Raw genomic sequence first — 23,460 nt, 5'->3', positions numbered from 1 at the left:
CGCTTGAAAAGCCGATGCCTGGTTGCCTTTTGTCATAGTAACCCCGCATCATCAGCCTTTTATTTTAACTCTGGGTGGCGTCATTGACATAGTACTTAGTACTTAATACTTATAGCATTATCTCTTTTAAGAAAACCGGCCTTTGACGATTGGTAATTAGCGTTCATCCAACTCAGTGGAGTCAATTGCAATGAACTTTCCTGTTTTTAATATACCCAAGCCTAGCCGCCTATCATAAACCGCTATGCTATATATGTAGCCAAATTCACTTAGGTACACCCATTTATTCTCTTTCCATTTATTATCTTTCCAATAGAGTGTTCCAGTAGTAGGCAACATTTATTATTTACTTATTTGCCTACGACTGCTTACTAAGTATTAGGGTAATATTCAGCAACAAACTCCCCTCTCTCTTTTATTAGAGGCATACGCTGCGGTAATGACTGGTGGAAAGCGCCGGTGATAGCAATATTACCCAAAATCTAATCCTCCTTTCTCCTCCGCTTGGGACTTGACGAGGTGTACTTACCATCAGCCTCCATGCCAGTCGATGCTGGCTCTCGAGGGCAGTCCCGCTTGATTTTCTTCGGTTTCTCACTCGTCAGCATAGTCGAGCAGATCGAAGCCACCGAGATATTTGGGCGGATTATTTCGTTATATGTAATTTTGTTCCAACATGTTGATGTCTCTAAATAGTCTGTGACGAAAATCGTAGACCGTTCATCTCTAGATTGCGCTGCATCCTTGCCATCCTGGATAGTTAGGATATGTTCTCGAGGTCGAATTTGCTCAGGTCCAACCTCGGAGATGGGGGGTGCCGCCGCCGCCAGGAGCGTGATTCCTATAGATTCGTTCTGCTCAGCCTGTTGATCTATCACTGGAATGCCTGGCAAAGCAGACGGGGGCAGCAAGGACAACGGAACAGGTTGCAACCCTTCATCGCCAACGCTCGTTGAGAGGTGGAACTTGTGTGTGTCATTAAGCCTATGCTCTTCATCGGGCTTGTGGGACATTGACTCGGCGCTGTTGGTGAAATGGGTAGACGTGTGGTGCGATGGATGCCAGTTTGGGTTTATCGGAAGGTAGGAAGCGAAGAAATAAATAAGAGAATCGAGGGAATTCGTCCGGAAGAGCTGGATGGCATGCTGCCACTGAGGCATGTTGATAAGGGCTGGATTTGCCGTAATCTCGAGGCTCACAGCGTCAAGGGCGTCATGTAATTCGTGAAGGCGTTGACGTCTGCGATTGTCAGCCAAATGATGGAATTCGGCAACGGAGGTTGCCTCGTGGGAGATTTCGAAAATGTCATGATAGAAGGCATCAGGGTCTTGTATGGGGGACGTATAAGTGTTATACTGGTCATGAAGCGTGGTAAGTAAATCTCCTCTCTTCATATTGAACTTCCAGGCTGGCCATGCACAAGAAGGGTCATCCATATCGTAGAAAAAGGAGAACAAATTAAGGTGAATGATGACGATGATGATAGGTAAATAGGTGCAAATGGATGGGAATGGTAGGGTACCCTCTAGGCATGTGGCGAATCAACTTTGCGCACCGCTTCAAGACTCTGTTTCCCCCCCGTAGAGAATCCGTCATACTGTGGGGTAGCAACTTCTGTCGCCTCTGAAAAACTCAAGAAACCGGATCAAATCACCACTCATGGCAGCCATTGGTAGGTTGGGGTGGATAGACAACCCACTGGGGCACAGCGTCGAATTAGAACCCCTGTAGGAAGCGTCGAGACCGATTCTCAGATTCGACGTGACTCATATTGCTTAAGGATATATAAGCCAAGCTAGGACTCAGCCAGTGGGGTGATGCAAGGTAGATTAAATGGATTCAATATGCCGCTTCATGTTCTCAGTCATGTCTCCTTATAAAATCCCAACAACTACCGCTCAGGCCACACAACAGTCCACACAACAGTCCACACAACAGTCCACACAACAGTTCATGAGCCACGAAGAATATGCTCGCTTGCTATATCAGCACACGGCAAGGCAAATGGCTGCTTTTACCGGCTCTTCTACTACGATGCCAATGCTAAACCACGTCTCTTCTGATCAGATTCCTAGAGCAGAGACTGGAAATGAGAAGAATCTTTGTCGACGAATGAATGAGCCGCCCGGCACTTTAGTCCATAGGAGAGAGTCCACCGAATGATTTAATCCTATAGCAAGGCTGGCCTCTACAGCGTCTATGATGCCGCGCGCCATTTAGCAGCCGAAAGCACCAGAGTCAAAAAGGCCAACTTCAGGCACCATTGTCGGGGGACTGCATGGGTAACAGTCTTTACCATTGTCGGGGGAGGGCTGCATGGATAACATTCTTCGGCACGTCATATTGGGGTATGTTTTGTTTCCCTATATCGAAGCTTTGGTGGGGATCGCACGAGCCAAGGGCGCTTAGTTTGCCGTGCGGATCACTATCCTGACTGACTATTGGATGGCTTATAGGGGCTGTTTGTCAATTGGACAGCTAAAACCGAGGGCTGTCAAAGCTAGACATGTTAGCAAGGCACTAGCAGCTCCAGTTGAGTAGCAATTTGCCAAATCCATATCATGGGGTTCAGCCACGCTTTCTAGGCTTGGCCTAGATCAGTTGATCATCCTAAGACACTTGCCAAACTCGCGCCCCCTCCCAGTTCAGTTACTACAGCAATACCACTACTGGTTGTTTAAGCAGGGGACTTCGGGTCTAAAATAGTTGGCATGGTAGGTGCAATAGAAAATCATTCACTAAAGCCAATATCAATCCAAGATACATAGGCATCCATACACCAAACACCTTAAAAAAAAAACACCAAATAGAGACATGAAAAATCCACCTCCCGTTTTACGACTCGATGTCTTCTTTTTCAATGGCTGGCCCTGCTAGCTACGTATTTGATAGCTCCGTATTTGCATGTGATGGGCATAGCGCATTACTTGGTATGACGCTGAAGCCTACACGCGCGTAGCCTCTGTCGTCTTCTCCGGCTTCTCTAAGGGGTTTTCAGTCTTTTGATCCGTCATCTCGCAAAGGTGACTCTTATTTTCCGTGTCGCTCTCGTTCTCCGCCCCTTGTAGGCCCTTATTTGCGCCCTCGTCAACGTTGCTCTGGCTGGGTACGGGACAAAACGGCTGGGGTACAGTCTCCCGACGTGGGTGTTGACTACCTGTAGAAATGGCGCCTATGCTTGAAGGTCTGTGGGCTTGTGAAAGTGCAAAGTCGCCGGAATCGAAATACTTTCTATCCTATAGCTAATGGTCAGCCAAGCTTCTTTCCCGATGAATAATATATAATAGAAAGAACCTAAACTTTGTGTCCACATACCTCCAGTTGATGACCAAGAAGATGGTCCCGCGATGGCAATCTTCCATAAATTTTCTGTAGATGCATCGATTTCTTACGCTTCTCATCTTGCAATGTTAAAAATTCCGCGAGTCATTTAAGAACGAAGGAGTACGGACACCTCAGATACTTACCAAAGAATCTTCCTTCCTTTGAGTTTCCATGACGAAGGGTCGTTTTGATTGTAAGAAGTTCCTAAAAAAAAAAAAAAAAAACAGGGTATTGTTTGGAATAGAATCTTGCTTTGGTCATAGCCCATTAATCACGTCTGCACATTATCCCCAAACCGAGCACCGTGGTTGGTTATCTGCTTGCGGACTCAAGCATGACATCATCTTTGTTCTCTGCCTCTTAGCAGATATGCGCTGCTTATACCGACGCTTTGTTATTGGCAACATATGTGTCTTAACTGGGGGACTAAAAAGTATAACGGCTGACTGTGGCTGAAAGGGAGAAAGTGGCCACGAAATATCGCCCCTTTGTCGTCGTATCGCTGAGCAACTTTGACATTTGAAAGCAGATTAGCAAAACTGCCGCATCAATCATCATTTCTTCACTGACATATCAAATTAGTAAACCGTTGAGTGTTTTCCTTTTTTTTTGTCCTTAACCGTCTTCGCTGATTACAGTAATAGATTCTTGTATCTACTTTTCCACGAGTTGATTGACGATTCAAAAAGAATCCTGTTCCTATCCATGGCGCATATATTAATATAAGTAAGGGATAAAGGAAGGTAAAAAAACTATCTTAAGCCGGCAGGACTCTACTCCGGGTTGTGCAGCTGTAAATATTTTAGCATTAGCCTGCCAACAGCCCTATAATTCCTCTTTATGTTTAAGTATAATAGGTACTGTGCCTAATGTAAAACCTTGCCTAACGCGCTCCAGTGTATTCTAGTGGGGTAAGTACTATAGTAATGCGCAAGTAAGGCAATTAAAAAAACAGTGCACCGGCCCTGCTTTACACTATAGGCTAGATTAAGAGAGATTAGTGCTATGTGTTATATCTTTAAACAATAGAAGCATATGCCTTTAATCTTTTACCCCTAGACATCTAAATATAGCAGACTTCGCTTATTTAAGAAGATAATATAAAAGCTTCTATTAGGGTTAAGGCACATCTGACATTTACCTATTATAACCTCTTACCCCGCTTTCTATCTTAAACAGTAGGTACATGACCCACGCCTACCAGCGCTCTCTGTTTTTAACAGTAGTTGCATAGCCTATACTTTACCGCCAATGCAGTCCCGATGGTTGGCTGAGAAGCGCTGGGATGTAAATAAAGCTCAACTGTTTATTATTAGTTTTTACTAGGGCTAATCTGATAATGCATATAGCTGCTTAATAGTAGTCCTGCTCTTGATTTAAATATATTGTTTTATATTATGCTTTATTTACTTTTACTTTTACTTATATATATGCTTAAATTATGATTTATATTATATGTTTTTTAAGAAAATCATTTTACTATAACTACCCTTAGCACACTTGCTGATAGCAAAAACTTGCTTTCCAATATATCTTAAGAGATTAAAGAAGATCCAGAATGGCTACTTAATATACCATAGGAGGGTTTTATAAACTCTAAAGATATCCTTGCGCTATATAAGGGTACTATTATAAACTAACCACATAAGGATCCTTTTAGTATATACCTTTGGTAATATACTAGAAGGCTATAACTAATTAGAGTATAAGACTTTCTTTTTTAGTAGAATATATACTTACTTATAAGATAAGAAAGTAGCTTTAGGAGTATATTTTTATTAAGTATTATAAGACTTATACTAGTAATAACTATAAAATAACTTATTATATAAGAACTATTTATTATACTTATTAAATAAAACTTAAATAATTAGTTATTAATATAGCACTTTTAAATAATAATTAAATTAGTTATTTATAATCTTATTAATTATATAATTATATTACTTATTAAATTTTTTATATTTTTTTACTAATATAAACTAATACCTTAGCTTATAAATTAAAAACTTATTTTATACTTAAGTATAATAATATAAGTTAAAATATTATATATTAATAACTTTTATTTAAAAAATACTTATAATTTTTTAAGTAAATTTAAACTATTATATTTAAAGTAATTAAATTAATTAGTACTTTTATTAACTTAACCCTTAAAATTACCCTTATTTTTACTTAAAATATTAATAAAAATATTATTATAAGAAAAGCTTTTAATTAAAATAATATATTTAAGAATTAAATTAAAGCTTTTCTTTAAAATATATTTAACTTTAATAAGCTTTTTATAAAGGTAATTAAAATTAAGAAATTTATAAATAAAAATATAAAAAAACTTATTAAATATTAATTATCTTTTATATTTAATAAAAAAACTAATAAATTTTATAACTTTTAAACTTAACTTAAGGCTTACTTTATTAACTTTAAAAATATTATTAATACTAAAACTAAAAAAGTTTTTTTTATAATTATTTACCTTAAAGAAATTATACTTAAATAGTTTTATTTTATTTAAAATATATATTTTAATAACCTTATTAAACTATAGCTTACTTATATTAATAAAATCTTTATTAATTTTTTAAAGTTTAAAAAAGAACTTATTAAAGCTTTTAAAAATATTAAAAAAATATAAATAATTAAAAATAAACTTTTAAAAATTAATTAAAAAAGAAAATATTTTAATTATATTATAAAATTTAAAAACCTAGTTTTTAAAGTTACTTAAGAATAATTTATACTTATTAAAAATTCTATAATAAACTTAATATAAAAGTTAAAAAAAAGTTTATAATATTAATTAAATTAAATATAATTTTATTTTATTTATAAAAAAGTATATTAAAGTAAATAACTTTTTTTATAAACTTAATATAAGAAATTATAATATATAAAAGAATTAATTAAATAAAAATAAGAATTAAAATAAATAAATTATTAAAAATAATAATAATATACTAAAACTTATAAATATTAATATAATATAAAAAAAAATATAAAAAAAAAACTTTAAATATTATAATTATAAAAAGTTAAATTATATAATATATAATTATAAGTTACTTAAAAAAAAATCCTTAAACTAAAAAATAATTATATTATAATAAAAAATAATAAAAGTATTTATATAATAAAATAATTAATTTTACTTAATAATAAAAATAACTATAAATTTTATTATTTTAAATTTAAACTTTTAAATAACTTTAAAATATTAAATAAAAAACTAAAAGCTAAAATACTTAACTAATAGCTAATCCCTTAAATTAATTTTTAACTATTATTTATTATAAAAAATAATATTTTAAAATAAAATAATAATATTAAATAATATAATTATAAGATTATTAATAATTAAAATAATAATATTTAAAGAATATATAATAAATTTACCTTAAAAATATAAAAGCTTAATAAATTTTATAATAGTATTATAAAAGTAAAAAAACTTATTAAAGAAAATATATTAATTACTTTATATAAATAACTAAAAGATATATAATAATAAGAATTTAAAATATAATTTATTTTAAAAGCTATAATTTTAAATAAAATATAATTATATAATCTTTTATATTATTATATTTATAAGAACTATAAATATATTAACTTTAATTACTTATTATATTATTATATTAATTAAATTAGCTATATTACTTATATATATATAAAATACTTTAAAGAAAAATATAATAATAATATTTTTCTAATATAAATTTTATTTATTACTTATAAAAATATATACTATAATATAAAGTTTTATAATTAAATACTTACTTAATAATATTAGTTTTTTAAAATTATTATATTAAAACTAGGTTATTATAACTATAATAAAAAAAGAATTATAAGAATATAAATTAGTATTTTATAATTATTATAAAACTATTAAACTTATAAAATAATAAAATTATAGTAACTTAAGATAAAAGTATAATTATAATAAAAAATAATTTAATTATAAAGATTATCTAAAGCTAAAATATAAATAATATATAAGTATAAAAATTAATACCTAGTATTATTTAAAAAACTATAATAATTTATTATAAAAGGGTAATAAAAAAATTTAGGATATATAATATTTTTTAAAAAAAAAGAAAAATATAATAATAATAATAAAAATAAAAAAGTAATTAAAAAACTTTTTTTTAAAGTATTATTAAATAGAAATTTACTTATAGTTTTAATAAATAATAAGTTAAAATATAATTATATATTTATTATAATTATAATATACTTATAGTTATTAATATATAAAAAAAAGAAATTATATTAACTTTAATATATTAAAGGGTAAAACTTTTAATATAATAATAAATAAATTAAATAATAAACTAATTACTTATTAATAAATTTTAGAAATTATATTACTAAAACTATATATAATATAGCTAATATTTTAAAATATAATTTTATTTTAAGTATACTTTAATTATATAAATATAAACTTAATATAAATTAAAAAACTAGCTAGATTTATTAAAAATATAATAAAAATCTAAAAGAAAGGAAATTAAAAAGCTAAAAACCTAAGATTTTCCTATTACTTATTAATATACCCCTTTAATATATTTAAAAAAAAAAAAAGAACTTTAAAATAATAAATATAAAAATATATTATAATCTTAAATAAAAAATTAATAATATTAAATAAAGAATTATAATAAGTTAAGTACTTAAAAAGCCTAATAATAAAAATCCTAAAATAATATTAAAAATATAACTTTTATAAGAATTAATTAAATAAAAAGCTATTATTATACTTAAAATAAAATTATAAAATAGTTTTAAAAAAAAATATTCTTAAAGTTTTATAAGATTTATAATTTTAGTAAAATTAAACTTAAAATACTTAAAAAATAAATTAAAATATAATTTAAAAAAAAATATATTAAAGTTTTAAAATTACTTATTAAATACCTTATTATTTTTATTTTAAAGAAAAATAGTAAACTTTAGTTAATTATTAATTATAAAAAGTTAAATAAAATAATTATTAAAAATAAAACCTTATTACCCTTAATTTTATAAATTAAAAATAAATTATATAAAAAGAAATAGTTTATTACTTTTAATTTTATAAAAGCTTATAAGCTTACTAAAATAAAAAAAAATATAAATAAATAATAATATTTACTATAAGATATAAATTATATAAATATATTATTATATTATAAGATTTTATAAATATATTAGTATTTTTTTAAAAATAAATAAATTATATACTTAAATTTTACTTAAATAACTTTACTATTATATATATTAATAATATTCTTATTTTTTTAAATACCTTTAAAAAATATAAAAAATATATTTATTTAATATTATAAAAACTTAAAGAAAATAAACTTTTTATTAATTTTAAAAAATATATATTTTATTTATAAAAAAGTTAACTTTCTTAAATATATTATTACCCTTAAAGAAATTTATATAAATAATAAACTTAAGAAATTATTATAATTAATAATTAATAATAAAAATAAAAGTAAAAAAAAAAATAAGAAAAATAATTAAATTATTAAATATTAGCCTTAAGTTAACTAAAGAAAAAAATAAAAAAATTATATTATTAAAAATAATAAAACTTAATTAAAAGAAATAAATATTAATATTCTTAACTATAAGAAGTTTAATAAAACCTATAATACTTATAGTAAAAAAAGGTTATAAAAAAGTTAATTACTAATTTAAAATAACTTATAGGTACTATAGTAAAAAAAGCTATAATAAAAGCTATTATTATATTAAAAAAAAATAAAAAAAAATTAAAATTATTAAAAATAAGGTTTAAATAAATATTATTATAAAAGTATTATATACTTACTTTAATTAAATAACCTGTTATAATAATATATATTTTATATATAAAAGTAATAAAAATAAATTAAGCTATTACTTAAGGAAGCTATAAGCTAAGAAAACTTATAAGATAGTAAGAATTAATACTTTTAATTTTTATAACTAAGTTTTAAGTAAAAAGAAAAATTTAAACTAAAATAAGAACTATAAGTATTATAAAGCTTATAAGCTATAATACTAATATAAAACTAAAACCCTTAAGCTTTAAGATATTTATAACTATAATACTTATAATTTTTAAAACCTTAATTATAAATATTATAAATACTTAAATTATAAATTTATAAAAGAATATTAATATAGCTATAAAAGTAAATAATAAAAAAATATAAAAGATATATATAAGCTTTTTAAAAAAAAATTAACTAGTTAAAAAATACCTTAAGATATAAAACCTTAAACTAAAACTAAAATATATTATATATAATAAAATAAACTATATTTATAGCTTATTTAATAATACAAAAATATACTAATATAAACTTTATAAATTAAGGGACCTTAATTATAATTACTATAAATATAATACTTATAGCTTATAAGACTTTTAATATAATTATAATAAAGTTTTAAATACCTTAGTTAAAGAATATTATTAATAAAAAGAATAATAATAATACTTAAAAAAATACCCTTTAATATAAAAATATTTTATTAACTATAACCTATTATATATTATTTTATTAAAATTTATTATTTATTAAATAATAAGTATATAAAAAACTTAAAAATTAATAAATATTATAAATATAATAATTAAATATTATATAATACTTTATATTATAAAATATATACTTTTAATAAACTTAAAAATTAATATAAAATATAAAATTATTATTTATAAAACTTAAAATATTAAAAAAATTATTTTCTTAACTATAATATATAAAATTATTTAAAATATTAGTAAAAAAAAAACTATTTTTATTAAATAACTTAAAAGCTAATATAAAAAAATTATAATTTTAAAACTTATATTAATAAGAAATAAGAAAATAATTTTTTAATTAAAAAATACTATTATATAATTTAAGACTAAAACTAGAATTTAAAATATAAATAATATATAAAATATTAAAAAATTATATAAAATTAAACTTGTTTAAATAATATTTAAATTAATTTAATTAAATATTATAATAAGAAATTATTAATTAAAGGGTATATTAATTAGTAATTAGTTATAATTTATATAAATAATAATATAAATTATAATTTTATTACTTTTAACTTAATAATAAAACTTTAGTTATTAAATATTATTAAAAAACTATTATTTTATATTTTAAATATTATATACTTAAAATATAAAATAATTATTAAATATAAAATTAATTACTTTTTCTTAATAATTATTAAATACCTTAAGAATATTAAATATAATATTATAAGCTTTAATACTTATAATATTATATTAAAATACTTATAATTAAAATAAAATAATTTATTAATTAATTAAAAAATAAAATACTATAATATTTTATAGTATTTATTAAAGCTTTAACTTTTACTATTATTATAAAAAGGTAAAATTTTTATTTCCTAGGTAACTTATAAAATAAGTTTATTTTAATACTTAATATATATTTTTAAATATTAGCTATAAGTACCTTTTAAAAAGTTATTATAACTTAATAAGTTAAGTAAAAGTTACACTAGTATAAAAGCTAAGTATAAAAGTAATAATAAAATTTATTTTTAAATAAATATATTACTTTAAACTAATAATTTAAGTAATAATAAATAATAAACTAGAAATAAAAAAAATCTTTTTTAGTAATATTAATTAATCTTAATATAAAAATTATTTAAATCTTAACTTATTACCCTTAAGCTAACACTTTAGTTAAAGTTAAATACTTTAATTTAATTTCTAATATTATAAAAATTATAGTAAAGTATAAAAAAAAGTAACTAAAAGTCTTAAATTTAATTATTCTAGCTAACTAAATAATAATTAAATCCTTTATAAGAAAATTTATTTTTTATTTTATTTATAAATAAAAACTAATACTTTTAATTAAAATTTAATTTTTTACTTAATATTTAATAAACTAAAATAAAATAATAATTATATAAAATTAATTAAAAATAAAAATATAATTACTTAAAAGAAAAAAAATATTATAAAAAAAGTAAAAGATAAAATTAAAAGTTTTTATAAGTTATTAGTAAAAAAAACTAATAAAAAGAACTAGTTTACCCTAAGAAATAAAAAGTAATTAATTAATTCTAGTAATTTTATATTACTATATAATATATATAAATAAAATAATAAATCTTAAATTTTAAAATTATAAATATAATAGCTTAGCTTATATAAAGTTTTATTTTAAAATAAAAACTTTAGCTTTTATTAAATTTAAATATTAAATAATATTAAAATTAAAATACTATTAAAAAGTTTATTTAAAATAAAACCAGCTAATAATAATTAAAAAATAATTTAATATTACTAAATAAAAAATTATATATTTTATATAATAATCTAAAAAGTAAATTAAATATACTAACTTTTATAAATAATAAGCTAAAATAAAATTAATTAGTTATATTAAATAGCTAGAAAGCTTATAGTAAATTAAACTAGAATAAGTAATTTAATAGCTAGAATATATAAAATAAAATATAAGATATTACTAGCTAAAATAAAAATAAAGTTATTAAACTTATAAATAAAATTAAAAACTAAAAAAACCTAGTAGTATTACTAAGAATAAAAAATAATAATAATTAAATAATTCCTTTAGAAAATTTATTTAAAAAAAGCTTTAATATTAATAAAAGTAATAAAATAAATATTAATAATAATAATAATTTTAAAAATATACTTTAGCTAAATCTATAGCTTAAGTATTACTTTAAAATTATTATTCCTAGGCTTTTAAAAAGCTAAAAATAATAATATAAGAATATTCCTAGACTTTAATTTAATAAAAAACTTTTTAAAAAAAAAGCTTTATTAAAGGGGAGAAAAAAAATATATTATAATAAGAAAAAAATTTTTATTATTAACCTTTTTAAGCTATTATAAATAAAAAATTAAAGAAAATAAGCTAAACTATTTAATTTAAGTTATATTAATATTATTAGCTAAGAAATTATTCTTAAGTTAAGTAATTTTAGCTTACTTATTTTATAATTAAAAAATAACCTTAGAATAAATTTATAAAAGTTAAGATATAACTTAAGAGTTAAAATAAGTATACTTTTATTAATTATATAAAAAAAAATCTAATCCCTTTTTTAAAAATAAATATTAATATAATTATAATCTTTTAGCTAAGTTTAATAACTTAAATAAAATTATTAACTATAATTAATATATATAAATTATAAGTAATTTATATAATTTTTACTTTAGTAATTAAATAAAAAAATATAATTATAAAAAAGAAAAAAAATATACTTATAAATATAATTAATAATAAAAGTAAATAATTAAATATAATAAGTATAAAGCTATAGGTTAGCTTAATTATAAAAGGCTATAAAAAAAGCTTTAATATACTTAAGCCTTAAGAAAAAAAATTAAAAAAGCTACTTTTATAAATAAGCTAACTTAACTAAAATATAAATATAATTTAAAGCTTCTTAAGTAATAAAACTAAGGATAAAGGGAAGGTTATTAATAAATTAATTAAAAGTAATCTTTTAGAAATATACCTTAGGTAAGTCCCCTAAAGTAATATAAGAAAAAGAATATTTATTAGTAAAAGTATTAAAGAAAGTAAGTTTATAATAAAAAGGGAGGTTAAGCTAACTAAGGTTAATACCCTTAACTATTTAAATATAAATATAATAAGTAACTTAAAAGTCTTAAAATATTAATAATTAAGTAATTAATTAATTATATAAGAAAAATATTTACTAGATTATTATAATAAAAAGAATTTAAAGGTTAAAGGTTAATATAATTATATTAAAATAAAAAATACTTATAAAAAGTTTTTATAATAGCTATTAGAGTATTTATAAGTATAAAAATATTTAATAAATAGTTATAAGCTAAAGAATATATTTAATTTATAATAATTAAAGTAAAATAATAATAAAAAAAAAGAAATAAAAGAAAAAAAAAATAAAAAAAATAGGAAAATTACTTTTTTATACTTAAAAAGTAAAATAAAAAATAAAGTAAATAATTTATTATAATTACTTAATAAAAGAAAAGAAATAAATATATATAAAAAAAAAAATATTTTTTTTTATTTTTATTTTTTATTTTTTTTCTTATATCTTTTTTTTACTTTTTTATAAAAAGTTTTATTTATTTAATTACTACTAATATAATAAATTAATATAATTTTTTTTTTAAAAAGTATTAAATATAAACTAAGGGAAGCTTTTAAATTTATATATACTTTTTATATTAGCTAACTAAAGGAATATATAAAACTAGGCTTTATATTTTTTTTTAATATATAAGAAGCTTAAAATATTTATTAAAACCTTATAACCTTTTACTAGTATTAGCTATTATTTCTTATCTTTTAATTAAAATAATTAAATTATTAATTCTAAGATATAAATACTATTTTATTTATTATATAGTTTATAGTTAATAAATTATATAAAGTAATAAAGTAACTAAGTAATTATATTAATTTTTATTAAGCTAAATAACTAGAATAAGTATATATATTTCTTATTAAAATAAAAATAAAAATAATAACCTTAAACTAAAAATTAATAGTAATATTATAAGTAAAATTAAAAAATCTAAAGCCTTTTATTTATATTACACTTAAAAACTTATAAATTCTAAGAAATATAATAATAATAACTTAAAATAACTAAGTTTTTATAATAAGTTTTAATATATTACCTTAAAACTTTAAAAATAATATTTTTAAAAAAAGATTTTATATTTTTTTAATATATTAATACTTTTATTTTAAAGTACTTATTTAAGATTAAAAATATAATATATTATATTTCTTTAACCTTAATAAAAGTAATAATAAAAAAATAAAAAAATTTATTTTTATTTAAAAGTAATTTTTAATTTAAGCTAAATATAATATATAATTATTATTTAATTTTATAATAATACTTATTTTAAATTAAAAAATAAGCTAAAAATATAAATATTTTTTACTATTTTAGCTATTTATTATACTTTAAGAATTAATAAAAATAATTATTAACTAAATAAAAGTAAAAAAGTTATTAATATTTATTCTTTAAAAAGTATTATAATAGTTTAAAAAGAAAGTATTAAAATTATTTAATTTTTTACTAAAAAACTAGTATATTTTTAATAAGAATTAAAAATTAATACTTAATTATAAAAAAATTACTTATAAAAGTTTTTAAATATTAACTAAAAATAAGCTTAGGATTATAAGCTTAAAAAACACTTAGCTTTATAATAAAAAATATATTTTACTTTAGTTTCTAAAAGCACCTTTAACCTAAGGTAAAATATTAATTACTTTTAATATATTACTAAAACTATATATAATATAACTAATATTTTAAAATATAATTTTATTTTAAAAATACTTTAGTTATCACAACCCAACAACACTTGGTCGCACCAGCAGGCCCCGGAAAGGATATACTATGTTCTAAATAATCAACTAGAAGGAAGTAATTACTGCACTACAAGTAATCACTCCTGCGCTTACTAATATTATCCTAGTAATTACTATAGTAATTACTACTATAACTGTAATTATATATAACTAGACTGGATATATAAGTTTACTTTTTTATGCTTATTTAAATAACTTAAATAGCTAGTTGTTAATATAAAATTAAGATTACAATATGCTTTACACTTTTACTATCTAGTGATAATTGCTTATATTACTTATTAAGCTTCCTAACTGCTTTACTAATATAAACCTAGAATTATTTACTAGGTTTATCCCTTAGGAATTTACCTTATATTAACTATCTAGTGTATAATTTATTATATATTAACAACTCTTGTTTAGACAGTTACTAGGCCTTATGGGTAATATAGAAAAAAGGATGTAAATGCTAATCTTTAATATCCTGGAATATAACACTAATTACAAGAGCTAAGCTTTAAGTAATTACTAGTTAAATAGTATTATTAAATTTAAAAACACATTAGCAGAGATAGCCTATAACTAGTAAAATGCTTTAATAGAAGCTCTTAAATAAGAATATAAATAATATAAGTAATAAGAATAAAGCGCTAGAACTTGCATAAAGAATATAGAATATATAATTTAAGATTTATATATATAACACCTTGCGGACTAGTAAACTATTACTTAGTATATGTAAACTATTAATAATTTATAGTAATAACTTAATAACCTGCTAGTAGTAGTGCCTTAAGTGGCCCCTGCTATGGCACCTGCTATAGCATTTATAATAGCACTAGTGACCCCTGTAGATAATAAACTAGAACTAGGAAAAATCCTAAAGATTAAATAACTAGAAAAATTTGATAGAGATACTACTAAGCTCTATTAGTTCCTTAAGGATCTGTAAATATACTTTAAATACTATTACCTAAAGATATTCCTAAAAGATAATCTGGAAAAAAGGATCTAATATATAGGAACACGCATTAAAGATGCAGTAGTTAACTAGTTTAAAATGCTTTTTAAGAATAAAAAGAATAACCTAGCTGAATAAAGTAAATTAATAAAGAAAGTCTTTAAGGGATATAAAAACCTTAAAGAATAACTAGAAAAAATCCTTTAGAATTACTAATAAAGCCTAAGAAGTGGAAAAGAAACTTAAAAACCTTAAATAAAAAGGACTATACTATAAGCATACTTTAACCTTTATTTAACTACTTAGTAAAGTTAATTAGACTAAAGACTTAAAAAAGGAAATATATTACTATAGCCTAAAGTTAGAAGTTAAGGATGAAATCTATAAAATAGATTAATAGAAAGTTACCTTTACTACACTTACCTAGGAAGCTATTATAATTAATAACTAATAATAGGAATAAAAGCAAGAGAAAAGGGATAAGAAAAGTAGCTAAATTACTAAATATTAGCCCTAGGCTAACTAAGGAAAGAAATAAGAAGATTATATTACTAAGGATAATAGAACTTAACTAGGAAGGATAAATATTAATATCTTAAACTATAGGAAGTTTAATAGAACCTGTAACACTTGCGGTAAGAAAGGCCATAAGGAAGCAGACTGCTAATTTAAGATAACCTATGGATTCTATAGCAAGAAGAGCTATAATAAAAGCTATTGCTACACTAAGAAAAATAGGAAGAAACCTAAGATTACTAAGGATAAGATTTAAATAAACACTATTATAAAAGTACCATATGCCCACCTAAGCTAGATAGCATACTATAATAATTTATATCTTATATATAAAAGCAGTAAGGATAGATTAGGGTACTACCTAAAGAAACTATAAGCTAAGAAAACTTATAAGATAGTAAGAATTAATACTCTTAATTTCTATAACTAAGTCCTAAGTAAGAAAGAAAAATTAGACTAGGATAAGGACTATAAGTACTATAAAGCTTGCAAGTTATAGCACTAATATAAAGCTAAAACCCTTAAGTTATAAGATATTTATAATTATAACACCTGTGGTTCTTAAAACCTAAACTATAAATACTATAAATGCCCGGATTACAGATCTATAAAAGGATTTTAATATAGCTGCAAAGGCAAATAGCAAAAAAATATAAAAGCTATACATAAACTCTTTAAAGAAAAAGATAAATTAGCCTAGGAATACCTTAAAAAATAATATAAAATATATAAATAAATAAGTTATAACTGCAAGGAACTCTTAAATAAAGGAACCTGTGAAGATAAGATTACTTATAATAAAAGCAGAAGAATTAAAGAAAGCAGCTTTTACACTACTAATATTAAGTACTAATAATAGATTAATACTCTTCTAGATATATATCCCTTTATAAAATATAAAAACCTTTATAAATATAAACTTTATAAATCCCAGGACCTTAACTATAACTATAATAAATATAACACCTGCAGCTTATAGGACTTATAATATAACTGTAGTAAAGTCCTAGACGCCCTAGTTAAGGAATATTACTAACAGGAAGAATAACAACAGTACCTAGAGGAACACCCTCTAGTATAAAAATACCTTATTAATTATAATCTATTATATATTATCCTACTAGAATCTTATTACCTATTAGATAATAGATATATAAAAAACATAAAGTTTAATAAGCACTATGGAAATAATAATTAAATGCTATATAATACCCTTTATTATAGAACATATGCTCTTAATAAACTTAAAGACTAGTATAAAATATAAAATTATTATTTATAAAATTTAAAATACCAAAAGAACCACTTTCTTAACTATAACACATAGGATTACCTAAAATATTAATAAGAAAAGAACTAATACTATTAGATAACCTAAAGACTAATATAAAAAGGTTATAATTTTAAAACACACACTTACAGTAGAAAATAAAATAAAGCCTTAATTAAAAGGTACTACCGCATAATTTAAGATTAAATCTAAGATATAAAATATAAGTGGTATATAAAATATTAAAATATTATATAAGATTAAACCCATTTAAATAACATTTGAATTAATTTAATTAAATATAATAATAAAAAACTATTAGTTAAAGGGTATATTAACTAACAACTAGTTATAATCTATATAAATAGTGGTGCAGATTATAACCTTATTACCCCTAACTTAGTAGCTAAACTTTAACTACTAAGCACTACTAAGAAAATACTATCTTATATTTTAAGTATTATATATCTAGAACATAAGATAATTATTAAATATAAGATTAATTACCTCCCCTTAATAATTATTAAATACCTTAAGGATATTAAATGTAATATTATAAGCCTTAACACCTATAATATTATACTAGAACACTTATAGTTAAAATAAAGTAACCTACTAATTAACTAGAAAATAAAATAAATACTCTAGGAATAAGATATTACCTAGGAGCTGTGACTAAGCTATAGAGAGGGCAAGGAAGGTAAAGACACACCTCTAGACTAAAAAATAAAATCTCTTATATAATAAAATAAAGGAAACATAAAGAAAAAAACAAAACCTAAGAAAAAGGTCTAATTTAATATAGAAAAATCACTAGTACTATTATAGTATAACTATAAAAGAGTTAAAGGAGAATAAGTATATATTAATTAAGTTATTATATAAGTTAAAATAGAATTATAAGCTTTAAATAAAGTATTATTAAAAATAAAAGAAAAAGAGAAAAATAAAGAACTAGAAGATATTCTCTAAAAAGCACCTTAATAATACTAAAGGAAATATAAGAAACTGTTTAATTTAATATTAGAAATAGTATAACTACTTTATTTATAATAGGATTATTATATAGATCTTATAAATAGAAAAATAATAAAGTTCTTTTTAATTTATAATCTTAGTAAAGTAAAACTTAAAATACTTTAGAAATAAATATAAGAACAGCTAGAAAAAAGAATATATTAAACCATTTACCTTATAAGCTAAATACCCTATTATATTTATATTAAAGAAAAATAGGAAACTTAAATTAGTTATTAATTACTAATAGCTAAATAAGATTACTATTAAAGATTAAACCCTATTACTATTAATTATGGAAATTTAAGATTACTTAACTAATGTAAATTAGTTTATTACCTTAAACCTTAAGGGAGTATATAATTTAATTTGCATTTGTAAAGGGGATAAATAGAAAATAGCATTTAAAATATACTATAGATTATTTAAATACTTAGTAATGCTATTTGGGCTAACTAATATATTAGCAACCTTTTAATAAATAATTAACTATATACTATGGATATATATTAATAACTTTGTGATTATATACCTTAATAATATTCTTATCTTCTTAAAAACCCTTAAAAAACATAAAAAACATGTTTATAAGGTATTATAAATACTATAAGATACTAATTTATTAGTAGAACTTGAAAAATGCAGCTTTTATATTTAAGAAGTTAAATTCCTAGGACACCTAATCTTACTAGGATAAGTCTAAATAAATTCTAATAAGCTTAAAGTAATCTAAAAATAAGAACTATTAGAAATTTAAAAAGGAATATAAAGCTTCTTAGGCCTAGTAAACTACTACTAAAGGTTTATTAGGAATTATAGTAAAATTATTAAATTACTTACTAATGCCATTTAACTTAAAAAAAGATAAAAAAGGTAAGAAAAAATAAAAGAATAAGAAACTTATATATAAACTAGAAATAAAAGTAGCATTTAAATAACTTAAAAACGCACTCCTTAGTAAACTTATACTTATTATATATAATTTTAATAAACCACTGGAGATTAAAACTAATTTATTAGACTTTACTATTAGAGGAGTACTAATATAAAAAAAATAAAAATAGAAAAAACCATTTAGTAGTATTCTTCTTATGAAAACTATATAGACTAGAGTTAAGGTATCCTATTTATAATAAAGAATTTATAGTAATTCTTAAAGTATTTAAAAAATAGAGATATTATTATTTAGGAAGTAAATATAAAGTTAAAGTATATATAGATTACTATAATATTATATACTTCACCTAGATATAAAAACTCTCTGTATAATAAATATAATACTTTAAGATACTCTTAGACTTTAACTATAAACTTGTTTATATTAATGGCACTGCTAATAGATAAGTAAATATATTAAGCAGAAAAGAAAAATATTTTAAAGAAATTCTAGAAATTAAAGCCTAAGTATTAAGAAAAAATAGTAATAATAATTATAAATAAATATAAATTAATACTTTATTTATTATAAAAGAATATAACCCTATCCTTAATAAAATTAGAAAATAATTTAAAGGACTATAACTAGATAACCTTATACTAAGAGACTTTCTAGAAAATATTACTATAAAAAATAATTTATTAATATAGGAAGATAGAAAAATCTGGATACTAGAGGAATTATAGCTAGAAATAATCTAAGACTTATATTAAAGCATAATTATAGCAGTTTATAAAGGCTTTAAAATAATATATAACTATATAACCTGCTATTATAGGTTCATAGGACTAAAGAAAATTATTAAAGAAGTCCTTAACAAATGCAATATATATAAAAAAATAAAAGATGAAAGATATTAGCTATATGGGAAATTATAACTAATCCTAGTTTTAGAAAGAAATTAGTATACTATTACATTTAATTATATTACTAACTTACTTAAATTAAAAGACCTATTAATAAGAAAACACTTTAATAGTATTTTTATTATTATAAATAAACTCTTTAAATAAGTATATTTCCTACTATATAAGAAGGTGTATAATACTAAAAATCTAATATATCTTTATATAAGATATATATTTACTAAATATAAAATGCTAAAAGAAATTATATTAAATAAAGGAAGCACTTTTGCATTTAAATTTTAGCAAGAACTAATGGCTAAACTTAGAACCCACTATAAGTTAAGCACTATATTCCACTTATAAATAGACAAATAAATAAAATAAATAAATTAAGTTATTAAAGTATATTTGTAATACTATATTAACCTTTAGTAAAATAACTAGGTTAAAATGCTATTAATTACTTAAATATAATATAATAGCTTTATAATAAAAACTATAGGAGTTATATTATTTTATATTAACTATGGGTTTACACTAGAAGCCTATAGACCATTATGCGATAGCTTAAACACAGATAATATACGCATTCTTATAAAAGATATAATCTAATTATAAGAAGAACTTAAGACTTAACTTAAATTCTTTAGATAATATATAAAAGAATATGTAGATTATATAAGGATTAAGGGACTAACCCTTTAGGAGGGAGATATAGTTTACTTATTATAATACTTATATAATAAAAAATTACTAAATATTAGAATAAATAGGCTAAGTAATAAATTAGATTTTAGGAAACTTAGGCTATTTAAAATTCTAAAGAAAGTTAGTAAAGTTAACTATAAGCTAGATTTACTTAATAATATAAGATTAAAAATAGCTGTCTTTTATATATTACTACTTGAAAAAGCACTAGTAAATAAAGAGATAAGTGAACTAATTATAAATAAAATAATAGTCTAAGATATTAAAGAAGAATATAAAATTAAAAAAATACTTGCTATATACTAAAATCTGGAAATAAATAATATAGAGTACCTAGTTAAATGGAAGGAATACCTAGAAATAGAAAACTTATAGGAACCTAAAGAAAACTTTAACTCCTGCGCACTAATAATAAAGTTTCTTTAATCTCTGGGAATAATAAAGAAGGGTTAAGTAAGAAATTAGAATTAAGAAGATCTACCCCCCTAGTAGTTCTATATAATAAAAAGAACCTTTAACTCTTGCCGCTTAATATCCTTAAGCTTATTTAATAAGCTTAAGCTATACTGCACTATCTCTTTACCCTTAGTATAAAGCTGCTATTTCTAATAATATAACTACTCTAGATAATCTAAAGCCTTATTTATTTTAGCCTAAGCCTTATAAAAAGCCTTATAATACTATAATAATAAAAGTTCAGCTAACTCCTTAGCTAAATTTAAATAATAAGACTCTAAAATAATATAAAATACTATAAATTAATATAAGACTTTATTATAATAAAAACAAGAACTTATAAGAATTAAGAGCTACTCCTTAACTATTATATAGGCAACTAGCCCTTATATATTTACTATATTTTAAAAAGTAATACTCTGCTATCTAGTAGTAAAGCCCCTTAGATAAATAATAAGAATAAGGCATAATATTAAAACCCTTAATAGTAATTAAATCTGCTAAATAATAATAATAAAGGGTTAGAAGGGAAGCTAAAGAAAGAAGATTAGATATTATATTAATAAGAATTTAAAGAAGGAAAAAGGGAGATATATTAACAGGAATAAAATAACCTAATTATAGGCCTTAAGGACAAGATTAATAAGGAGGGAGTATTATATTATAACCTAATAACACTTAGTTATATTAGCAGGCCCTAGAAAGGATATATTATATTTTAAATAATTAACTAGAAGGAAGTGATTATTATACTATAAGTAATTACTCCTGCGCTTATTAACACTATCCTAGTAATTACTATAGTGATTACTACTATAACTATAATTATATATAACTAGATTAAATATATAAGTTTACTTTTTTATGCTTATTTAAATAACTTAAATAACTAGTTATTAATATAGAATTAAGATTGTAATATGCTTTACACTTTTACTATCTAGTGATAATTACCTATATTACCTATTAAGCTTCTTAACCGCTCTGCTAATATAAACCTAGAATCATTTACTAGGTTTATCCCTTGGGAATCTACCCTATATTAACTATCTAGTATATAGTTTGTTATATTAGTTATATAAATATAAACTTAATATAAACTAGAAAATAAACTAAATTTATTAATAATATAATAAATTAAATTTAAAAAAAAGGAAAAAAGAAAACTAAAAAGCTAAAAACCTAAGATTTTCCTATTACTTATTAATATATTTTATTAATATATTAAAAAAAAAAAAACCTTAGAATAATAAATATAAAAATATATTATAATTTTATAAAAAGAATTAATAATATTAAATAAAAAATTATAAAAAATTAAATAATTAAAAAACTTAATAGTAAATATTTTAAAATAATATTATAAATATAATTTTTATAAAAATAAACTTAATAAAGAATTATTATTATATTTAAAATAAGTTATATTTAATTATATTACTAATTTACTTTTATTTATTAAATCTTTTATAAAAGTTAAATATAATAATATATTTATATTAGTTTATTACTTATTAAAGTAAACTTACTTTATATTATATAATAAATTATATATAATAAAAAAACTTACTTATATATATATAAGAATAATTATTATAAAATATAAATTATTAAAAGAAATAATATTAAATAAAAAATAAATATTTACTTTTAAATTTTTATAAAAACTTATAACTAAATTAGAAATAAATTATAAATTAAATATTATATATTACTCTTAAATAAATAAATAAATAAAATATATTAATTAAATTATTAAAGCTTATTTATATTATTATATTAACTTTATATAAAATAATTAGGTAAAAAAGCTATTAGTAGCTTAGTTATATTATAATAGTATACTTTTAAAATCTATAAGAATTATACTTTTTTATATTAATTATAAATTTATATTAAAAGTATTTAAACTATTATAAAATAAATTTAATTTAAAAAAAGCTTAATTTATAATAAAAATAATAATTAATTTATATTAAGAAATATATATATAACTTAAACTTATTTAAAATAAAATAAAAAAATATATA

The 23,460-nt window shown here is 21.2% G+C and overlaps 2 protein-coding genes across 2 annotated transcripts; both read right to left on the bottom strand.

Moving 5' to 3' along the window:
- Positions 1-190: 190 nt before the first annotated feature.
- Positions 191-1,825, bottom strand: TrAtP1_006609 (uncharacterized protein). The gene has a single exon (XM_014093826.2). The coding sequence runs from the start codon at positions 1,434-1,436 to the stop codon at positions 483-485; it is 954 nt and encodes a 317-aa protein (XP_013949301.2). The 5' UTR covers positions 1,437-1,825; the 3' UTR covers positions 191-482.
- Positions 1,826-2,945: 1,120 nt separating this feature from the next.
- On the bottom strand, positions 2,946-3,497 carry TrAtP1_006608 (uncharacterized protein; the record flags this gene model as incomplete). Its single annotated transcript, XM_066113197.1, has 3 exons — positions 2,946-3,236; positions 3,316-3,393; positions 3,468-3,497. The coding sequence occupies 3 exons, from the start codon at positions 3,495-3,497 to the stop codon at positions 2,946-2,948; spliced, it is 399 nt and encodes a 132-aa protein (XP_065969283.1).
- Between the last annotated feature and the right edge of the window lie 19,963 nt (positions 3,498-23,460).

This window comes from Trichoderma atroviride, chromosome 3 (genome assembly GCF_020647795.1).
Source record: "Trichoderma atroviride chromosome 3, complete sequence".
Taxonomy (NCBI): domain Eukaryota; kingdom Fungi; phylum Ascomycota; class Sordariomycetes; order Hypocreales; family Hypocreaceae; genus Trichoderma; species Trichoderma atroviride.
The sequence above is the reverse complement of the archived record's forward strand: the minus strand, read 5'-3'. Positions and strand labels throughout refer to the sequence as shown.